Source organism: Pelophylax lessonae, assembly GCF_965119305.1.
Source record: "Pelophylax lessonae genome assembly, chromosome: 12".
In the NCBI taxonomy this organism is placed as follows: Eukaryota; Metazoa; Chordata; class Amphibia; order Anura; family Ranidae; genus Pelophylax; species Pelophylax lessonae.
Window position 1 is genome coordinate 119,237,705 of NC_138779.1, and position 21,083 is coordinate 119,258,787.

The window sequence follows — 21,083 nt, forward strand, 5'->3', positions numbered from 1 at the left end:
TAATTAATGCTGCCAAAGTGTGTTGTAAAGGATGGCAATGATTTTGAATGTCAATAAAGGTAAATATGTTTGTATCATCTGTTTTGTTTGTTTTCTGATACCATTCTCCAAACATTTTAGAAACACCTCATATGCCATCTGTGTGACTTTCCTGCACAGTGCGGCAGTATTCCCCAGAGGGCACAACTCTCATCTCTACTAGTATACTCTTCATAAATGTTTTATTCCCTGGAAGTAAGTAGAGAGGAGATAGAAACAGTCTAACCACCTCTTTCTTTGAAATGCCGGCTCAGACACAGATGTGACCACTGCTACCCATGTTTAAGAACCAAAAAAAAAAGGAAAACCAAAACTGGTCTAGAATAGCAACAATATATAACATTTACAAATATATGTAAAGAAAGTCACAAACTTTAGGATTTAAAGAAAAAAAAAAAATAGCAAAGCAGAATTATTTTGCCACACATCTCCAAATTCCTGCTCAATGATCCTACATAAAAGATACTACCAAAAGCCCCTCCTCAGCCTAAAACGACTGAAATCTTTAATCAATTAGCTGCCTCAGCTACTGCGTCAAGTTCTCAGAATTCACATTACTTCTTCCCGTAGGAACTTAAGTGCCTTCAATCCAAGATGCCTCTGCAGAACTCCTCTTGTGGTACTCAGCCATCTTCATTATTTGTTGACCATTCTTTTAACATAGATAAGTACTGAAGTTATGCTTGATACGGGGGGGGGGGGGGGAATGCTACCAGCAAAACAACAATATAGAAAAAAAAAAAGTGTATATAAATGTCAGTCTTTAAAAAGGCTCAAGTGTTAAAAGAACATAAAATTGACTCTTAGTCGGTCTTGCTGGGCCAGTAACATTTCCAGTCTTAGTTGAACAGGTTCCTCTACAAATGTGCAGTGCAGTACAGACTGTGGTCACATACGAAGAACAGCAAACTACTGAATTGTCTTCAATGGAGTCCGATCACTCCAACCAAGCAGTCACATGAAGAAAGGTGCAAGAAACCATTATAACCAACAAAGGCAACAGTGCTAGAAGTAACCACTGGACTTTCATCCCCAGGCTTGTGATTTACAGTAATGTAAAACAAGTTTCCCATCACTTCCAAAACACTAGGAAAGAAAAAAATAGCATTAGGTTACAGAAATCAGACAAATCAATGTATTTTTTTGCAATAGGGACATATACTAGATTGTCAAAGGTATTGTGACACCTGCCTTTACACACACACACGATTTTTAAAGTGGAAGTAAAGCCTAATAAAATCCTCCCCTGTAATCTAATTAATGTGGGCAGAGTTCAGCCTTAGGATTCAAAATAAAAAAATCCCAGTTTTTCTACCTTTATTTTGCAGTATTGTGTGCTGTCACATGACTTCAATTTCTCTTCCTGCTGAGTACAAGAGCAGCAAGTGGGTGTGGTTACTGAAAGCTAGTGACATCACTTCCAGGGAGGGACCCTGTGCCTCTATAGCCAGTGGGCGTATACAGGATGGGAGGAGCCGATCATAGGTTCCCGTCCAGTGTTCTCTCATCAGTAAGGATGCATTGTACATCCTAATTCATGAGAAAATGAAGAAATGAAAATAGACCCATTCACACAGGAGGGGGAGGGGCACATATACAGTATAGCTGTGCTGGGCTTTGAATGAAGACTACCATACGAGAAGGAAGCTGGACACGGGGAGATCATAGTACAGGCAACCACACTAAGTCTACGTTTTCACTTGTGTAAGTCTACGTTTGTGACTTGACATGCGACTTTGGACACAGTCGTATGACAAATCACAGCCCATTGATTTCAATAGCACCCGTTCCAATCTATGAGATTTTGAAAAGGTACCTGCACTACTTTGAAGCAACTTTTGATGCAAATTTAATCCAGAGAGTATAAAGTTGGATCAAAATTGCACTCTAAATCGTGCGACTTTGAGGTCGTAATAGTGGAAACATAGACTTTGGCTGTTTCCACTAGTGTGACTTGTCATTCGACTTTGAACACAGTCGACAAATCACAGCCCATTGATTTCAATTGCACCCATTCCCAGCTGTGCAACTATTAAAAAGGTACTTGCACTACATTGATGCGACATTCGTTCAGAGAGTGTAAAGTTGGATCAAAGCTGCACTCAAAGTCAAACTCCAAAGTCGCACTTTGGAGGCTACGTTTCCACTAGTGCTACTCCAAATTTGTGCATTTAGAGTGCAGCTTTGATCCAACTTTACACTCTCTAGATCAAAGTCACATCAAAGTAGTGCAGGCACCTTTTCAAAGTCCCTGATTTTCAGTTGCATAGATGGGAATGGGTGCCATTGAAATCAATTGGCTGTGACTTGTCATGTAACTGTGTGTCTAAAGTCACATGACAAGTCGCACCAGTGGAAACAGAGCCTTAAAATCATTACTCACATGTAATGAGCAATAGAAATTGATCTGTATCAATTTCAAAACTGTTCCAAACTGTTCCTTTGTACCTTATTTCTTTCATAGATTGTGCTGGTCATGTGACATTTCTTCCCCAGCTCCCTCTGCCTTTCACAGCAGCTGGGTGTGTGCCACACCATGCACACAGTGCCCATTTAGTGTTCATTACAGTGCCATGCAGAAACAACCACGCGGTTCTACACTGTAGAAAATCTGCAGCATGTTGAATTGTAATCTTTTTTACAATTTCTAACAAACTGTGTGTGTGTTATGTGCTGCTGGAACCACAAAGAGTGAGCATAACATACATCCAAAGCGTGCCCTCCCTCTTTCTCCTTCAGCAAAAGCTGCTAGCCTAAAAACAAGGCTATGAAGACAGGAGGAGATCGTGTTTTGTGAAGGATAGGAGGGACGGGGGTGGGGCTGGTCAGGTCTAGGCATGCCTGTCTAAGAAAGACAGACAACCTTTTCAGGAAGTGAAAGACAGCTTCACAAATTCAGATAAAGGGGAGATATCGTTTGTCGGTGAAGAACAGTAAGAAGCTGATTGCGTAACTTATAAAGTCTTATCTAAGCTAAACAATCAGCTAGCCAGAAAATGTATAATATCAAAGATAAAGCTATTTACCATACTATTAACAGGAAAAAAAATTAGATTTTTGTCTTCCTGTAAAATCTTTTTCTCTGAAGTTCATTGACGCGGTCTTCTGTTCTCAATAGCAGTAGGGTTATGCTGCCCCCTACAGGAGTAGGACACTAGGCAGAAAAAAAGTTATTGCTACGCCTATGGGCAGGTCCCAGAGGGTATACCCTCTCTCCCTGCTATAGGATGTCAGTTTTGTATCAGGGTAGCAGTGTCAGGGAAAACAATACCAACCCAACTCAAAATAGAGGGGCGGGTACTGCGTCTGTCAATGAATTTCAGAGAAAAGGATTTTATAGTAAGACAAAAATCCCAATTTCTCTATTGTTCATTGACAGACGCAGTCTTCTGTTCTCAATAGCAGTAGGGATGTCCCAAAGCTGTGCCATAAACCATGAGGGGTGGGAACAGCAGAAAATTCCCCAAGGCTGAACCAAAGCCAACCAGGCAATATAGGACTCATCAGAACAACCAGAGGAGACCCAGCTGAAAAAACATTAAACATCCTCAAGGGAGGCTAAAAACACCCTTAAACGGCAGTCTGCAAAACTTTGCGGCCAAAAGGAGGCATCTGCAGATGCCAGCTCATTCACCTTATAAAACTTTGTGAAAGTATGAACAGACTACCAGGTAGTCGCCTTGCAAACCTGAACCACAGATGCCTGATGGAGAAAAGCCCAGGAAGCACTAAGCACCCGAGTAGAGTGCGCCTTAACAGGGAAAGGTGGAACCTGACCCTTAATTGAAAAAGCCTGCACAACCGTCTGTCTGATACATCTGGAAATAGTGGCAGCAGACGCAGGCAGCCCTTTCTTTAGTCCATCCGAGAACAAAGAGCGAATCTGACTTTCGAAAAGACCCGGTAGTCACCAAGTACACCCTGATTGCCCGAACCACATCCAAAGTATGCAGTGCAAATTCCTTAGGATGTTTAGGCCTAGGACACAAGGAGGGTAACAATGTCCTCATTTAAATGGAAACTGAAAACCACTTTCGGAAGGAAGGATGAATCCGAAGTACAACTTTATCCACGTGAACCACCAGATGGGGAGAACGACAGGGCAACGCCGCCAGTTCCAACACCCTGCGCGCAGAATTAATAGCCACCAAGAAGGCCACCTTTTGAGATAGATAAAGTAAGCAGGGGAGTCTCCAGAATATTTTAAAAAGGAGATTTCTGGAGAACCGACAGCACCAAATTAAGATTCCCAAGGTGGCAACGGAGGTCGCACCGGAGGAGCCCAATGTCACACCCCCTGTTTAAAACTACCTACCAGGGAATAGGTGGCTAATGGCCTCTGGAAAAAAAACTGCCAAGGCCGACACCTGACCCTTGATAGTACTCCAGGTCAAATTTTGATCAACCCCCCCCCCCCCCCGGTTGGAAGGAAAGCCAAGTTCCGAGCAACCGAGTAAGAGCAGGGGGGAACCCCAAGAAACTGACAACACGCAATATACGACTTCCAAGTGCGATGATATATCTTTCTAGAAGTCGCTTTTCTCACTAAGTAGACAATCCCCTGTCCTTCAGCACCTGTCTTTCAACAGCCAAGCCGTCAAAGCCAGTGACAGTAAAGCAGGATGTAAGATTGGTCCTTAAGACAGCAAATCCTTCCTGAGAGGAAGTCTCCAAGGAACGTCTGCGACTAGCCTGACCAGATCGGCGTACCAAGCCCAGCGAGGCCATTTCGGAGCCACAAGGATGACTGGAATCCCTTCCATCTCGATCCTGCGAAGAAGTTTCGGCAGCAACTTGAGCAGAGGAAAAGCATACATCAGCCGATACTGACCCCACGGAGCCACCAGCTCATCTGTGGCGTCTGCCAGAGGGTCCCAAGAGCGGGAACCACAAACCTCTGCACTTTCCTGTTGCTCCGAGATGCCAACAGATCTACGTCTGGAGTGTCCCAAGGCTGCTGGAACACCTCCGGATGGAGAGACCAAGGTCTGCCGACTGAGGTAATCCGCCTGCCAATTTTCCAGTCCTGGAATGTGAACGGTGGAGAGAGCCGGAACATAGCGTTCCGCCCACCGAAGGATGCCTGCCACCTCCACCTTTTGGTGCCCCCTTGGATATTGACATAAGCCACAGCCGTGGCACTGTCCGATTGAATGCGCACTGGACAGGTGTTCAGGCCAGTGGATTAGACAAAGCCTGATCATTCTCAGCTCCAGAATATTGATCTATAACCTGGATTCCTCCAGAGACCAGGCCCCTTAAGCAGAAAGCTTGACGAGAACACCTCCCCACCCGGACAGACTGGCATCCGTTGAGATCACTGTCTAATATATGGGAAGGAAGGATTTTCCTTGTTTGAGCGTCAGGGATCAAAGCCACCATAACAGGGACCCCCTGGTCACCTGGGTCAACTGGATCTGATTGTCCAGAGAACTTGTTTCTTTGTTACTTTTGAGAAGACTTTCCTTCTGGAGTATTCTCGTGTAAAATTGAGCGTAAAGTACTGCCTCGAAGGACGACACCATGAGTCCCAGAAGTCAAGAAAGAAAGACAGCAATAGCTGAATTGCAGACTGGAGTTTTTGAAGAGTCCAAAGTCAGGCCCAGATAGTCCAGCCTCATGGAAGGAACCAAGGACGACTTCTGGAAATTCACAATCCACCTGAACTCCTCCAGAGTTCTCGTGGTGATCTCCAAGTTTATCACCAGCGCCGTGGGAGAATCCGCACGGAGAAGCAGATCTTCCAGGTAACCCAGGTCCGATATCCCCCGCTGACGTAATAAAGCCAGGACCAGAGCCAACACCTTTGTGAAGATCTGAGGAGCAGAGGCGAGACCAAAGGGTAACGCCACAAACTGATAATGAGTCTCTCCCACGGCAAAACACAGAAACCGTTGATGTCTTGCACATATTGGGATGTGAAGGTAGGCATCTTTTATGTCTATGGAGGCCAGGAAATCCCCCTGGTGTAGGGAGGCCACCACCGTGCAAATGGATTCCATCTTGAACTCCCACAAAACAATTCAGAGCCTTAAGGTCCAGAATTGAACGCACCTTGCCCTCCCCTTCCTGGGGACCGTAAACCGGTTGAAGTAAAAGCCCTGAAAATGTTCAAAGAATGGAACCCAAACGATTACTCCTTGTTGTACCAGGTCCTGTACAGCTCCAAAGAGAGCCTGTAAGCGATCCAGGGACAGTCGCAGATTGAAAGGGAAAGACCTTACCGGAGGGACAGATCGAAACTCAATCTTATAGCCGGACCGTATGACCTCGTGCACTCACTTGTCTTGTATCCGGGATAGCCACAGATCCAGAAACCAACAAAGATGTCCCCCCACCCCAGATACAGGTGAGGGTGCACCTCCGAGCCGAAGGGGCCTTATCTGCAAGTCTGGAGAAATCAAATTTCTGTTTTCCAGACCAGGGTCGCTTGGAGCCACCAGAGGAGGCCTTGAAAGACTGATCCTTTATCACTCGTCCCTGAGGGACAAAAAAACTATGTGATGAAAAGGAGGGACCCCATCTGCGACGAGGGTCCTTACCCTTGTTAGCCTGTGGGAGAAAGGCACTCTTACCTTCTGTAAGACCTTTAATAATGTCATCAAGGGTAGCCCCAAACAGGCGATAACCCTGAAAGAGTAGATCAGTCAAAGCCTTCTTAGACGTCTGATCCGCAGACCAGCATTTCAGCCAAAGTATATGCCGGAGGACCACTGCTGACACCGACAGTGGCACCAATATTGGAGCCGCATCCAGCGAGGAATCGCAAACAAAATGCAGCCCCTGGATCAACTGGTCCGTCAGCTCCTGAAAGGCAGAGGGAAAGTTGTAACCCCTCCAGGTCACGGCGTAGTAGCTTAGCCCATTCAAAGTTTGTGACACAAGAGCAATAGTAAACACAGACCCCGCCAGGGAGTACATATTGCGGGCCACAGATTCCGTCTTTCCATCCACCGGATCCCTAAAGGATGGGGAATCCTCCACTCGCATCATGGTAGCTTTATTCAGTCTGGAGACCAGAGGGTCCATCGTAGGTGGCACAGTCCTCTTAAACGGACTCTTCAAAGGGGTAAGACCTAGCAATCCGCTTAGGCACCCCAGGGGGCGGTCCCACTCTTTTTTGACCAGGTTGTCAAAATACGTGGGAAGGGAGAAAACCTTAACCACTCTTGATGGACCCCCAGCAGAGAGACCCTCCCCTCCCCCCAAACTCACCACCCCACAAAAGATGCACCAGGAAGGCCCAGAAAGTCTGCACAGCACGTGTCTGCAGCAATCTCGATCCTCATAGAAAAAACAAGGGTATAGGGAGGGGCTCCACCACCACAAAAAAACGGCTCCAGGGACTCCAACATGGCTGCCATTGATTTACAATGGGATCCACCGCAAAATGGCCATGCCGGGTGTACCAAGATGGCCACCGATCTCCTCAGCACATGTAGGCTACAAGAAAATGGCAGCCTATGGAGCTTCTAGGGGCCCTCAAGGGGACCCCCCAGCCTCCTGGATGGGATCGGCAGAAAGAGGTAGAAGAGAAACAGATCGATTGTCCGGTTACTGGCGGCGCACCCCCCCCCACCCCTCGTCGGCCTACGTCCAGTCCCGGCCTCCAGGAGTAGCTCCAATCGCCCCATAGGCAGTAATGAGTGTGGGGGGTGCGTGAGAGGACAGAGGGGGAACCTAGGAACCTGGGGGCCTGACCGTCCCAAGGAGGTGCCCGCGTCTATATATCCAGCCTGGCGCCCAGATCCGGCATAGTTGCTTGTAGATCTCACAGGCAAAAAAAAGTTGGGTGAAAAACCTAAGAATTTTTTTCTTCCTAGGGTCCTGCTCCTGTAGGGGGCAGCATAACCCTACTGGTATTGGCAGTCTGCGCTCCAATTCATCCTAAAGGTGTTCTAACGGGTTGAGGTCAGGCTTCTGTGCAGGCAAGTCAAGTTTCTCCACCCCAAACTCGCTCATCCACGTATTTATGGACCTTTATTTGTGCACTGGTTCAAATCATTTGGTGGAGGGCCAAAGCGCATATAAAATGGTCTGTTGCAAAGTGGAAAACTGTTCCGGTAGTCAGACAAATCTAAATTTGAAATTCTTTTTGGCAACCATGGGTGCTGTGTCCCATGGACTACAGAAGACAGAGCTTATCACTCAGTTCAAAAGCCTGCATCTCTGATGGAACAGGCCGGGGGGTGCATTAGGGTGTACGGAATGGGCAACTTGGACATCTACAAAAACACCATCAATGCTGAAAGATATATTCAGGTTATAGAGCAGCATATTGCTCTGGCAAGAATAGGACAACATTCCTCTACCACATTGTGGTGAACAAGACCCTGTTCCAACCATTTTGAGATATGTTGCTGCCATCAATTTCAAAATTACCTTAATTTCCTACTTAAAATGGTACATTTTCTCAGTTTAAACATTAGATAGGTTTTCTTTTTTCTATTCTAAATAAAATTTGGGTTTATGGGTTTTGCAAATCATTGCATGCTTTTATGTAGATTGTACACAGCGTCCCAACTTTTTTGGAACTGCAGTTGTAGATCATATTTTCAATCAATACGTATGTGTTGTATTGTTGATTGCTTATACCTAGAACAATTACAATGGATACATGTAATGCTACCCTTAGTAAATATTGGGGATTTTGTACTTTTTATTATTTTATAAAGCCCCCAAAATACAATGGCACCATTGTACAATTTCATAGCATATGTATATTATTACCTCATACAGGGTGCCAACTTCTTGGTCAGGCGATGGAGCAAATGACTGATTCACATAGATAAACTGTAAATATAGAAGAGTAAATCCATAAGACAGAGAACTTACGTTTATTACATATAACGAAGCATGCTTCTATGTGGAGGAATTGTGTGCATCTCATAGCCAATGACATTTCACATCTCATATTTCTTGTTAAAAATGTTGCAGGGGGACTTTACCAAAGTAGAATTGACAATTCAGAAGCCTTCAGGCTTGCTCCTTGGAAAAAGGTTTACAGATGACCCTCTCTCAAGAAGAAATGCTTCTGGAAAATATTTTTGTATACGGCAGGTCAGTGTGAGAACGCCTTACCAAATGTCCATGGAGGGAAGACATACGCATGTTTTCTTATTTTCCTAATCCTCTCTGAAAGCAGCTGTGCATAGAATTTTTAGATACATCAGCAATCTTGAGAATAAAAGGTTTCTACTAAGACTATGCTGTGCATTCATTCTCAGATGAACCCAGAAGTGTTCTCTGTCCTCAATCTGCTTGGACTAGTGGAAGCAGAGACCTCACAGGTTTATTAGATACCGATGTCTTTGTCAGGAGGGCCTGTCACTACTACTACATAGGGGCCATTCAGCAGCTTTGCGATATTTGTATAGATAGAAATGAAAATAAAATATTTTTTATAATTAAAATATATATATTATATATCTGATGTGGGATGGAAACCAAATGAGAGGTATCATAATGAGTGGAGCAAATATGGTATTGCCATGACAGCGGCATAACAAACTGGCACACTGAGTGGGGAAGGAAGATGGCTGCTAGAGACACGCCCATGGGTTGCTGGGATACCGTATAGTAAATATATTCCGAAAGGGCAGCAAGATGGCACCGCTCCAGATGAGGAATCGCATAGGGTGGGGCTTAGCGTCATTGCCACACTTCTGGTACGGGTCTGTGGAACGCAGAGCATCCCAGACTTCCTGCTTGCCTTGAGCGTTATTTCCTATGTCAATGTAAGTGGATATTATTTTCTCTAATAAAGTAAACTACGGTTTTACACTATGGGGATTATCACTTTGTGTTCCATTGAGCCATAAAGAGGATACGATCACACAGAGACTACAAGAGGGAGCTTAAGGGAGGACCTCAGAGGGAAGAGAAAAGCAGTTTTTTCCCAACCAAAGGCGATACGCCCCTGTTGCAAGGGGATAGCCCTCTGGTGAGTGTACTCCTGGTATGGATCACCGGAGGATTCGGGGTCACTGCATGCTTGGACTCTATTGTGCTGGTTAACACTGTGATAGATACTCCAAAAATGAAATGTGTAATTTATGCCTTTAGAATGCCTTACGGCAGGAGTTCCCAAACTGCGGGTCGGGACCCACTGGTGGGTCGCGAGCTGTGTTTGAGTGGGTCGTGTTGAGCTGGAAATCACTGAGAGCGGGCCCGCCTAAATTGTGCTGTGTGAGCCTGAGCAAAATACAGAGAGCCAGAGCAGTCAAATCTCGATGGATTCAGGACCATGCCCACGCAGTTTACGGAGGCTGGTCTGCATTTCCTGCGAGGAGGATACTTGCATCAGTGAGTATATATGTGGGCTGTTATGTAGGTTGTAGGATATGTTCATGGGGTGCAGAGCCAGCTCCTCGTCCTGCTGGCAGGAGCGTTGGTGGCTAGACTGGCAACGGGATCTTTCAGCTATAGTGGGCAGAGATGGCAGCCTCTGTGTCATAGGAGGACCAGGTGGCTCGGCGGTTTCAGGAGTTCATGGCCGCTTCTATTTTTAATTTAACATCCCTCTCCCTTTAAAATATGCATTATTATTACTATTTTAATTTATATAGCGCCAACAAATTCTGTAGCGCATTACAATATTCAATTACAAGCAAGTGGGTCACGAAAAATAACTGTATTCAGAAGTGGGTCTCCGCCCCAAAAAGTTTGGGAAGCAATGCCTTATGGTGCTACTTGGATGTTGGGCCTCTGTATGTGGACAGGCTGTGGAAAAGTCTCACATATGTGGTATTGCCATACTCAGGAGTAACAGAATATATTTTGGGGTGTAGTTGCAAGTTTATCTATGCCATGTGTAAGAAATAACTTGTTAATGACAATTTTGTGGGGAAAAAAAAAAAAAATCCTCATTACCCAAACTATTGTGGACAAAAAATTGCAACTTCAAAAAACTTACTATGCTTCTTACTAAATACCTTGGACTGACATCTTTAAAAAAAAAAGGGGGGGCTAATTTGAGGGGTACTGTCCTGTTTTTGTACTGTCCTGACATTTTAGAGCCTCAAGAAATGAGATAGGTAGTCAGTACATCAGGATTGATCAATTTTCAATGATACGTAGCCTAGCTTGTAGACTCTATAACTTTCACACAAACCTATTATCATACACTTATCAGGATTATTTTTTTTTTTTTTTTTTTTTTTTACCAAAGACATGTAGCAGAATATATTCTGGCCTAAATTTATGACAAAATTTGATTTTATTGGATTTCTTTTGAAACAAAGTAGAAAATATTGTTTTTTTTTTCAAAATATTTGCTCTTTTTTCGCAAAAAAAAAAAAACCCAGTGATGAATAAATACCACCAAAAGAAAGCTATGTTTGTGTGATCAAAAGGATAAAAATTTACAGTGTAGCATGACATGAGTAACGATCATTCAAAGTGCGAGAGCACTGAAAGCTGAAAATTGGTCTGGGAAGAAAGGGGGGTGTGAAAGTGCCCAGTATTGAGGTGGTTAATGAATATACAAATTATATGCACTATTTCATACATTTTATTTGTTGTATTTTTTATTCCTATTAAAAGATATTGTGCATACAAAACCACAATAACAGAATACTGCTTAACACAAACATTAAATGAAAGCTTGGCATTTGGACTCTTGAATTCTTAGACAGCTGTGCAATACATATTCCCTAGATTTGTCTTTGACTTTTTTGTACTGTAAAATCGGATTATTAAAAAAAATAAAAAACAAATTAAAAAATGAAAGCTTGGCAAAGAAACAAGAAAGGAATAGACGTGAGATAAAAAGTAAAGCAAGAAAAATATAGAAGGCACAGTCAGGGGAAAAATATTACATGCAGAAAACAGATAATTCTATCACAAACACACCTATGTAAAAAAAAGAAAACCTTTATATCGAAAAAGAACATCTATAGGATCAACAGACTGAGGTTTTTAATTATGAAAAATTTCCAGTTTGCCCAAATTTCTTCTATTAAAGTTTCATCTCATCTTGGTCATTTATCATCAACTGTCACTGATACACAGATTATGGACACTCGGCTGTGGACAGCATACAAGGCCTTTCACAATTGACATTGCTCATTATTCATTAAAACAGGAAGCACATCGCTGGACCTCCAGAGCTACCTTGAATATAGGAAAAAGCTTGAAATACAAGAGGAACCTTGAACATAGGAAAGAGAGCTTGATCTACAAAGGAAACCTTGACCACAAGATTAGGACAGGCAGCTGTCCAATCATGCAGAACCAGAAGATGCAAGCGCCTGCTGTGACAAGGGAAGATGGCTTATAGATATTCATTTCATGTTCACATTTTCCTTCAGGTCCTTGTGGCCCTGTGCAGTAGATTGAATACTACTTGATTATGGTCATCACCTCTCATACCTCAGCAGAAAATCCTAGCTTATGTTAGATATCAATTGTTCCTGATATTTCTTAAGAACAGAAATGGCAATGTGTATGGTATAAAGGGAGCATATACAGTGTATTTACAACATACACTATCCGTTTTAACGGATAGATGCTGGAATAGAATTCATAGAGGGTCGTTTACTAAGAGACGAGATGATTACTATTATTCATGTGTTTACTTTTCTTATCTGAATTTGATTGGGTATTCATCCATTAACATATTTAGAAAAATTTAGGTGAATGTGCATTCAACAACCACTTAAGCCCCGGAAGATTTTACCCCCTTCCTGACCAGGGCCTATTTTGCGATTCGGCACTGCGTGACTTTAACGGACAATTGCGTGGTCGTGCGACGCTGTACCTAAATGAATTTGACGTCCTTTTTTTCCCACAAACAGAGCTTTCTTTTGGTGGTATTTGATCACCTGTGCGATTTTTTGATCATGCGCTATAAACAAAAAAAGGAGAGTCAATTTTGCCACAATAACAATATTTTTCACATTTTTTTTTATATGAAATTCCCCAAAAAAAATGTAAAAATGAAAATTTTTTTTACATTTCCGGCCAATTTTTTTTATGCTACATATGTTTGGTAAAAAAAAAAAAAAAAATTGCAATAAGCGTATTTTGATTGGTTATCGTGTTTACTAACAAAGGGAAAGATTGTCATTTTTGTTGGGTTTTTTTTTTATTAACGCGCAATGGTGGCGATCTGCGATTTTTTTTGCGGGACTGCAACATTGGGGCGGACAGATCGGACCCTTAACTGACATTTTTGGGGTTACCAGTGACATTACTACAGTAATCAGTGCTATACATATGCACTGTTACTGTAAAATGGCACTGGTAGTTAAGAAATTAACTTTTTTTGAGAGGGAGGGGTGGTGTGTGTCCCTAGGGGCGTGATTCTAACTGTGATTGGCTGTGGCTTGAGGTGTAGAAACAGTGATCAACGGACCTACACAGGGGAGAATGACAGGTGGCTTTGTTTACATCAGCCACCTGCCTTTCTCCCGCTGTCACAGACGATCGTGAGTGCCCGGCAGACATCGGGTCCGCCGGGCACACGCGCGGGGGGGGGGGGGGGGTCGCGCGCTCGCTCCCCAGAGCCTACGTCACTTTGCCTGCGAGGGGCTGACAGCCGCAGTATATGTACTTGCGGCGGTCGGCAAGTGGTAAAGATTCTACACTCCTATAGTAAGATCAGCTTAACCGCCTCTTTTCAGACAAGTATGTTAAAAATAAAGAAACAGTTAATGTAATAATAGAGGTGAAATAATCTTTTGAGTTTAAAAAACAATCTTCTGATCTTATAAAAATGACATGCTATCAAAAAATCAATAGGCATAGAAAAAGGAGATAACCGTGGAACAAAAATATATCTGCAAGAGACTAATATACAATCTTCACACAAGTACAAAAAAAAAAAAAAAGGGGTAAAACAGAGAAACATGACAATAAAAAAAAAAAATAACCCTCTGAAAGAACCATCTTAATCATGGTACATAAACACACACCAGTAAAAAAAAAAAAAAAAAAAAAAAAAAAGGGGGGGGTCTGTGTCCCCCCCCCAAAAAAAACTACTGGAGAAAGTTTAACGCTAGGTTAAGAAAAAAAAAAAAAATTCTCCCAGCATTCATTTAGGGTGGCCAAAACATTAGAACTCTGGTTTGGGACATTCAAAAGCCGCCTCTGAGGCTCGGTTCACAATAGTTTGTGGCTGTTCCATGTGAAATGCACAAAAAAGGTACATGCGCCTTTTTAAAAACGCGGCCGCAGGAAAATCGCATGGTCTTTTTAACCATGTGGTTTCCCTGCTGTTCTGCACCCGCAATAGAGCTGTGTGCTGACATGTCGGGGTGCATTCAGAATGAGTGCGATTTGGCTGCAAGTGGTTGAGAGTATTGATTTGATCCCCGCAATCGGAACGCACAGTCCACACTCGTGTGGAAAACCCTCTAAAGAAGGGGGGGGGAATTACCAAAAAATCAACCCTCTAGTATTGTGGAGTACCTCAGTCTCTTTGGGGTAGTTTTACTAAAGGCAAAATGACTGTTCACTTTGCAAGGGGGATTATCCCCAGAGCTTAGTGAATAAAGTTCTGCTGACTTCTATCATCCAATCATGTGCAAGTAGAAAAAAAAAATTATTTTGTTCTTTTGTAAAGTGAAATTTCACCATATTCACTAAGTTCAGGTGAAATTTCCCATACAACGTGCAACTTTCCTTGCAAAGTAAACAGCTTATTTGCCTTTAGTAAATTAACCCCATTGCATCCAAAACTGTCAGCTTAAACCATAATATTAAACTGACAGAACTTGGTTAGTGTGTGAACTGCAGACCAGGTAGCTACCTTGCCTTCCTGTAAGACAGATGTTTTGTGTCCAAAAGCCCAGGATGCACCCATCACTCTTGACAGAATAAATGGTAACAGGAAACAGGGGCTCATGCCCTTCAATAGAACATGCCTGGTATATAACCGGGTAAATCCAAAGTGCAATACTGACGCTTGATGCTCTGGAGGAGGGTGACCCTTTGGGGAAGCCCTCACCTCCAAGTCCCGTAAGAGCAATCAGGTGACTCTACAGACGCTCAGATCAGTACAGATTAGACCAGAAATGCGCTGAGCCAGCTGAACAAAATGACCGATCAGACTCTGGTTAAATAAACTAGACCGGTTGTACTAGACAACTGAAGAGGGTAAAGAAAACCTGTACTAATAGAAATACACAAACGGTCATTGCTGAACCTGTGTCTGACTTCTGCACCATGCAAGTCACTTACCTGGGACAAATATAGAGAGAGTGATGCCAAAACACCTGATCTGCATACGTTTGGAGTAAGTGACTTAGGCATAGTCAGAGAATTTGGGGTGAGATCAGTAACTGCATTCCACATACTAAGTTTAGCACACATTTCCTATATCATTTAAGACAATGCTTAATTCTATAGCATTAAGGTAATAGGACCAAGCAAGCTGTATGAACAGTCAAGAAGATAAACAGAGCAAGAAAAAGGTTCAAATATTTTCAACTTTCAGGGGGATAATGGTGCTCCAGGTTTCCTCCTGTGCTGGTCACGTGACCTCTTCTGAAGGCAAGGATTGGTCAGCCTGAGACCGGATATCTCCTTTGGGCTCCATTCACACCTGACAATATCATTTTCAGGTGTTTTTGGGCTTTTTTTCTGGCATTTTTTGCAGGTGTTTGGAGGCAGGCTTTGACATCTAACAAAACCTTGTAATCTGCCAAAAAAGAAGCTCATGTACTTTGAGCTTCAGGTGACAAAATACTCATATGTGAACAGGGGCCATTGAAATGAATGGGATTTTGTATGTTGGGCGTTTTGAGACTTTAGAGAAGAGCGTTTTACGAGCTGAAAACCACACAGGTGTGAACAGAGCCTTAGAGATAATGTGACCAAAAGATTGAATATTGTTTATCATTGAAGGGAGCCTGGAGCAGCATCTGTACTAGGAAAGACTAGAACATTTTGAACTTATTTATTACTCTTCAATTATCCATCAAAGCAAGAATGGTAAAAAGTTGTTATATTAATGTAAAAGGAAAAGTCAACTTTAAAATATAGCAATAAGTTAATATAGTGCCCTGTGTTATGCATGAGTATGCCCCGGTTCACACTGATGCGAGTGCCGGGTTCGCATGTAATATCGGAGCGCACTGCTCCGACATTACATGCGATCAGCTGTGCGGTGCGAGTTTAGCCATACAGTTTGTATGGCTAAATTCGCATCGCACCCGGTGCAAACACGCACAGGAGGCATTTTTGCAGCCGCATCAGGATCGGATCGCACAGCGGTTCACACTTGTGCGATCCCATCCTGTGCGAACTGCACGATCGCACTGCGATATGCGATCAAACTGGGGGTGTCGTTAAGATTACATTGACACCCCCAGCGTATCGCATATGGCAGTGTGAACTGCCGGGGGTGCGTGTGCGATGCGGGAACAGGCTGCGAATTCGCAGCCTTCCCGCATCGCAATAGTGTGACCCGAGCCTATAACAGGACTCATTTTTTTATTGTTTGACCACAGTTCTTTTCTATGTGAAGTTTCATACAAAGTGTGGGTCAGTGTTTTACAAAAAAGCATTATGTATTATATATTAGTATTATTATATATTAGTATTATAATTATACTTATTTATTTTATTATATATGTATTATGGTTATAAACAAAAAGAAAAAAAAAAAAAACAAAAACATACCAGCTGCTCTGAAGAGTCCATCTTAAGGTATTTTTTGATGAAGTCCATAAGGCCTTGCACAGTGCGCATTCTCTCGATAGTCCACTTTTTATTTTTCATGATCGGTGTGTCCCCAACTGCCTTGAGCAGAACATCAACTAGAAAACAGAAGTTGCATATTTGTACTTTGTCACTTCTTTTTGTATCTATAGAGCCAACATCAAAGGTTCCTGCAAGCTACTACGACCAATACTACTTCAATCAAGCCAGCTGCAAGCACTGATCACCTTCTCATTCTGAAGTGTATAGTGCCATAAACAAACCTTAGTGCTGCTCACAAGAAAGAGGAGAACCTCAAGAGTTGCATCACAGAGGGAATACTGGTGTATCAAATATTTATGAATGCTTTATTGAATTTACAAAAAAAAAAAAAAACATATGAATTAGAAAAATAGTCTACAAAACTCCTCCACCAATCTAATTAACCACTTGCCGACCGCTCACGTTGAGGGTACTGCGGCAAAGTGGCTCGTTATCGTCCAGCGACGTAAACCTACGTCGCTGGACTCCTCCCCTTGTGGGCGGCACGCACGCGCCGCTGGAGCCTCTCTCCCGCTGTATTCAGACACAGCAGGCGGATCTCCTAAGTGACAGGCAGTCACAGATTACAGAATTCAGCATAGCTGAACCTGCGATCTGTGCCTGTGCCACACAGTCCCCTCCCCCCACACACTTCAGTAAAGACCAGGCATACATTAACCCCTTGATCACCAATAAAAATTAACCCCTTCCCTGCCAGTGTCATCTTTACAGTAACAGTGCATATTTATAGCACTGATTACTGTAGTGATGTCACTGGTACCCTCAAAAGTGTCAAAAATGTCAGTTAGGGGTCCGATCTGTTTATAGCGCAAATCGCACAGGTGATCAAATACCACCAAAAGAAAGCTCTATTTGTGGGGAAAACGGGGACATAAATTTAATTTGGGTACAGCATCGCACGGTCGCGCAATTGTCCGTTATATTAACGCAGTGCCGAATCGCAAAATATGGCCTGGTCAGGAATGGGCTAAAATCTTCCGGTTAAAAATACGCTCATTGAGAATTTTTTTGTCAAAGACATGTAGCTAAATACATTTTGGCCTAAATATATGACAAAAATTGAATATACTGGATATTTTTTAACTGTCAAAGTAGAAAAATATTGTTATTTTTTCAAAATTGTCGCTTTTTATTAATATCGCAAAAAATGAAAAAACGCAGAGGTGATCAAATACCACCAAAAGAAAGCTCTGTTTGTGGGAAAAAAGTACGTAAATTTTGTTTGGGTATTGCGTTGCATGACCGCGCAATTGTCAGATAAAGTTGCACAGTGCCGAATTGCAAAAAGTGGCCTGGACGTAAAGCAGGAAAATCCTCCGGTGGTAAAGTGGTTAAAAACTGACAACGTTGTCAATCCAGACCGGCAGCTGCATCAATCAACCTCCCAAGCCAACACCCATATCAAAATGTAGCAATGAAACCAATGGTCTCAACCATGGAATAGTGTACCAATTCAATACTATGATTGGATATAATGTAAATATTATCATACTCCTGGTTGAGATATTGTAGGGTAATGGCAGTCAGTGAAAAATTCGGCAGAAAGGAGGTTCGTAGAAGCTTGTGTGTATATATATATATATATATATATATATATATATATATACAGCAAGGAAATATTCCTCAATACGGACTGATGGCAAGCCAAGCTTCAAACTACACACCACCAAGTATTGGAGAACTCCACAGGCAAGTCCATAGCAGGTGATTGTAAAGGATTGCAGGTGAACAGCATTGTGTTCAAACACAGGGGATGCTGAGCAGGGATCGGGTAGAGGGATGTGTGTATTGTTCAGCATTCAGCAGTTACATTTCTGACCGCTCCCCGCCAAGCCAATCGTGTCACACCCTGCATACTGTTCATCATAGACCTAAAAACCCTGTTCAGTGTATAGTGATCCCGCCTGCGCTCTCCTTCAGACTGCACTCAGGCATGGAGGTGTATGTCCAACCCACCTTCATTTATCTTCTAACGCTGTGTAACCTCAGACACAAGAGGTATGATGATGGTTGCCTGTCCTGAATCAACTCATCATGATTGTGATGATCAGCTGACGCATTTCGCTAGTCACAACAAGCTCTCTCAAAGAGAGAGGGGCAAGGACAGTGATGGCACCTGGCGGCTAGGTAGAACCAGCTTCCAGGAGTGTGGACTGACGGCTTGCAGGCACGAATAAACCACTGTTGGAGGATATTTTGTATGTTTAGTATGGTGTGCTGGAAGCACCAGCAAAATGTGAGTGCCCATACTATTGCTTTTAAGGGTATAAGCAATATTGAATTCTCTCTTCATATGTGACATTGCAATGGTACTGTGGAGGAGTGGAGTGAGGAGACAAGCAATACGTATTGGGGCTAACCAATACCCCCAGGCTGAGGAGAGGTAAAAAAAAGTGTTATTAGACCGATCAGCTCCACAAACTGCCATACCTGTACGGCAGTTCACAGGAGCGCATCTGGGGGTGCACGCTCATGCCCCCCATTAGCAAGCAGGGAATAGGATTCACAGGGCCAGCGGCCGGGATTGCCTCCGGGCACCCCTGTGGAGAGAGAACACCGGTCTGCTGTTGGAATCAATGCAGAGCTCATGTGTTCCCCCTATTTAGGATCACAGGTCTCTGTGTTGATTCCACAAGCCCATCCTCCCCACAGTTAGAAAAAACTCCCTAGGCATACACTTAACCCTTTGATCAGCCCTGAGTTAACCCCTTCCCTGCCAGTGTCATTATTACAGTAACAGTGCATATTTTTAGCACTAATTACTGTAGTAAGGTCACTGGTCCCCCCAAAAATCTCAGTTGGTTGTCCGATCTGCCTGCCACAACGTCGCAGTCCTGCTAAAAATCACTGATCGACGCCATTGCTAGTAAAAACAACAACAAAAAAAATGAAATAAATCTTTGCCCTAGTTTGAAGACACAAAAACTTTTGCGAACACCAATCAAAATACGCTTATTGGGATTTTTTTTTAACCAAAAAAATGTAGCAGGATACAAATTGGCCTAAAATGCTGAAAAAATTAGATTTTTACATTTTTTTTTTTAATTGGGGATGTTATATAGCAGAAAGTGAAATTATATATATATATTTTTTTTTTTCCAGAATTGTCGCTCTTTTTGTTTATAGCGCAAAAAATAAATAAAAAAATTGCACAGGTGATCAAATTCCACCAAAAGAAAGCTCTATTTGTGGGGAAAAAAAGGACATTAATGTTATTTGGGTACAGTGTTGCACTTAAAGTAACGCAGTAGCGAATTGCAAAAAATGGCCTGTCATTAGGGGGGGGGGGGTAAAACCTTCCGGTCCATAAATGGTTATTCTAAACAAAAAAAACATGATTCCCATTCTATCCAGAATGGTGAAGCTCTGGGATCCAGGCAGAGGTGGAGTGCAGTTGCAGATCAGTCCCAGAGCCGGACATGGCTGCCGCCAGCCATATCTACACAAGCAGTGTTGGCAATTGGGGTCGCCTGCTTACTCAATGGCCAGCACAGCGCCAGTCCTCACTGTCCAGCATAAAATCAGATCCCCGCTGCCAGCGCATCCACCAGCAGAGGTGCCAGGACATGGTCCCATCAGAGAAATGCCTGTATGTCAGTGGTAGGTAGGTTATATTCAGCCATCTGATGTATAGTAGTGGCTGGAAGCTGTGTACAGAGGAAGAACTCTATCATAGAAGACAATACAGATGTGTCCATACACAGGATGGCTGACTTCCAGGGGTATGGAGATCGGTGTGCACACAGCCCCCAGGAGGGGGGGGGGGGGGGAGGGACCATACCGGATCACACATCTGTCCTCAGCTCTCCCAGTGATCTCTATACCCCGCACACTGTGTGTGATGGGCGGAAGTGCCCGGCATTGTACACCACCCCCAGCCTGTCAGTCTTATCAGGACAGCATAACAACAAACACTTTACTTTTCCGCCTTGTCTCTCCCGCAGGCTCCTCCGTGGCCGGGGATACAGCAGCCCCCGGTGCTGGCTCACTTGGTGTGTCACTTCCATCCTTCGGAGACAGACCTTGCTGCTCTTCCCCGTCCTCCATATTACAGCAGGGCAGCGCCTGCTCGGATCTCTACACGGAAGTATGAGCGGAAATACGTCACGCGACGACAATAAACATTTCCGGTGAAAATGCAAAGGAAGTGACGTTCCGAACACAATTGCTTATTGCGCATGCTCTATGCGTTCCAACATGGCCGCTTTGCGTTTCAATAGGTTTCCTGATGTGACAAAGGCAGCAGCTGACATCTTCTTACACCCAAGCAACTCTTCAATTTCACACTTATTTTTAGCAGTTAACTCACCTTATATAATGAAATAAAGTATCTCACG

The 21,083-nt window shown here is 43.4% G+C and overlaps 1 protein-coding gene across 1 annotated transcript; it reads right to left on the bottom strand.

Annotated features, from left to right (window-relative positions):
• Nucleotides 1–827: 827 nt before the first annotated feature.
• On the bottom strand, nucleotides 828–20,828 carry ATG12 (autophagy related 12). Its single transcript, XM_082274461.1, has 4 exons — nucleotides 20,667–20,828; nucleotides 16,666–16,802; nucleotides 8,770–8,832; nucleotides 828–1,125 (listed from the first exon to the last, which is right to left on the bottom strand). Exons 1-4 carry the CDS (start codon nucleotides 20,791–20,793, stop codon nucleotides 1,066–1,068), a joined length of 387 nt encoding a protein of 128 aa, XP_082130587.1. The 5' UTR covers nucleotides 20,794–20,828; the 3' UTR covers nucleotides 828–1,065.
• Between the last annotated feature and the right edge of the window lie 255 nt (nucleotides 20,829–21,083).

Bases quoted from the DNA above. Each gene is read 5' to 3' on its own strand.
- ATG12 (XM_082274461.1), bottom strand. From the start codon at position 20,793: ATGGAGGACGGGGAAGAGCAGCAAGGTCTGTCTCCGAAGGATGGAAGT. The intron at 16,803-20,666 runs GTAAAGTGTTTG...TCTGTTTTCTAG, and splicing joins GGGAGAGACAAGGCGGAAAA to TTGATGTTCTGCTCAAGGCA. The intron at 1,126-8,769 runs GTAATAATATAC...TTTCTTTCCTAG, and splicing joins AAGTTGGCACCCTGTATGAG to TGTTTTGGAAGTGATGGGAA.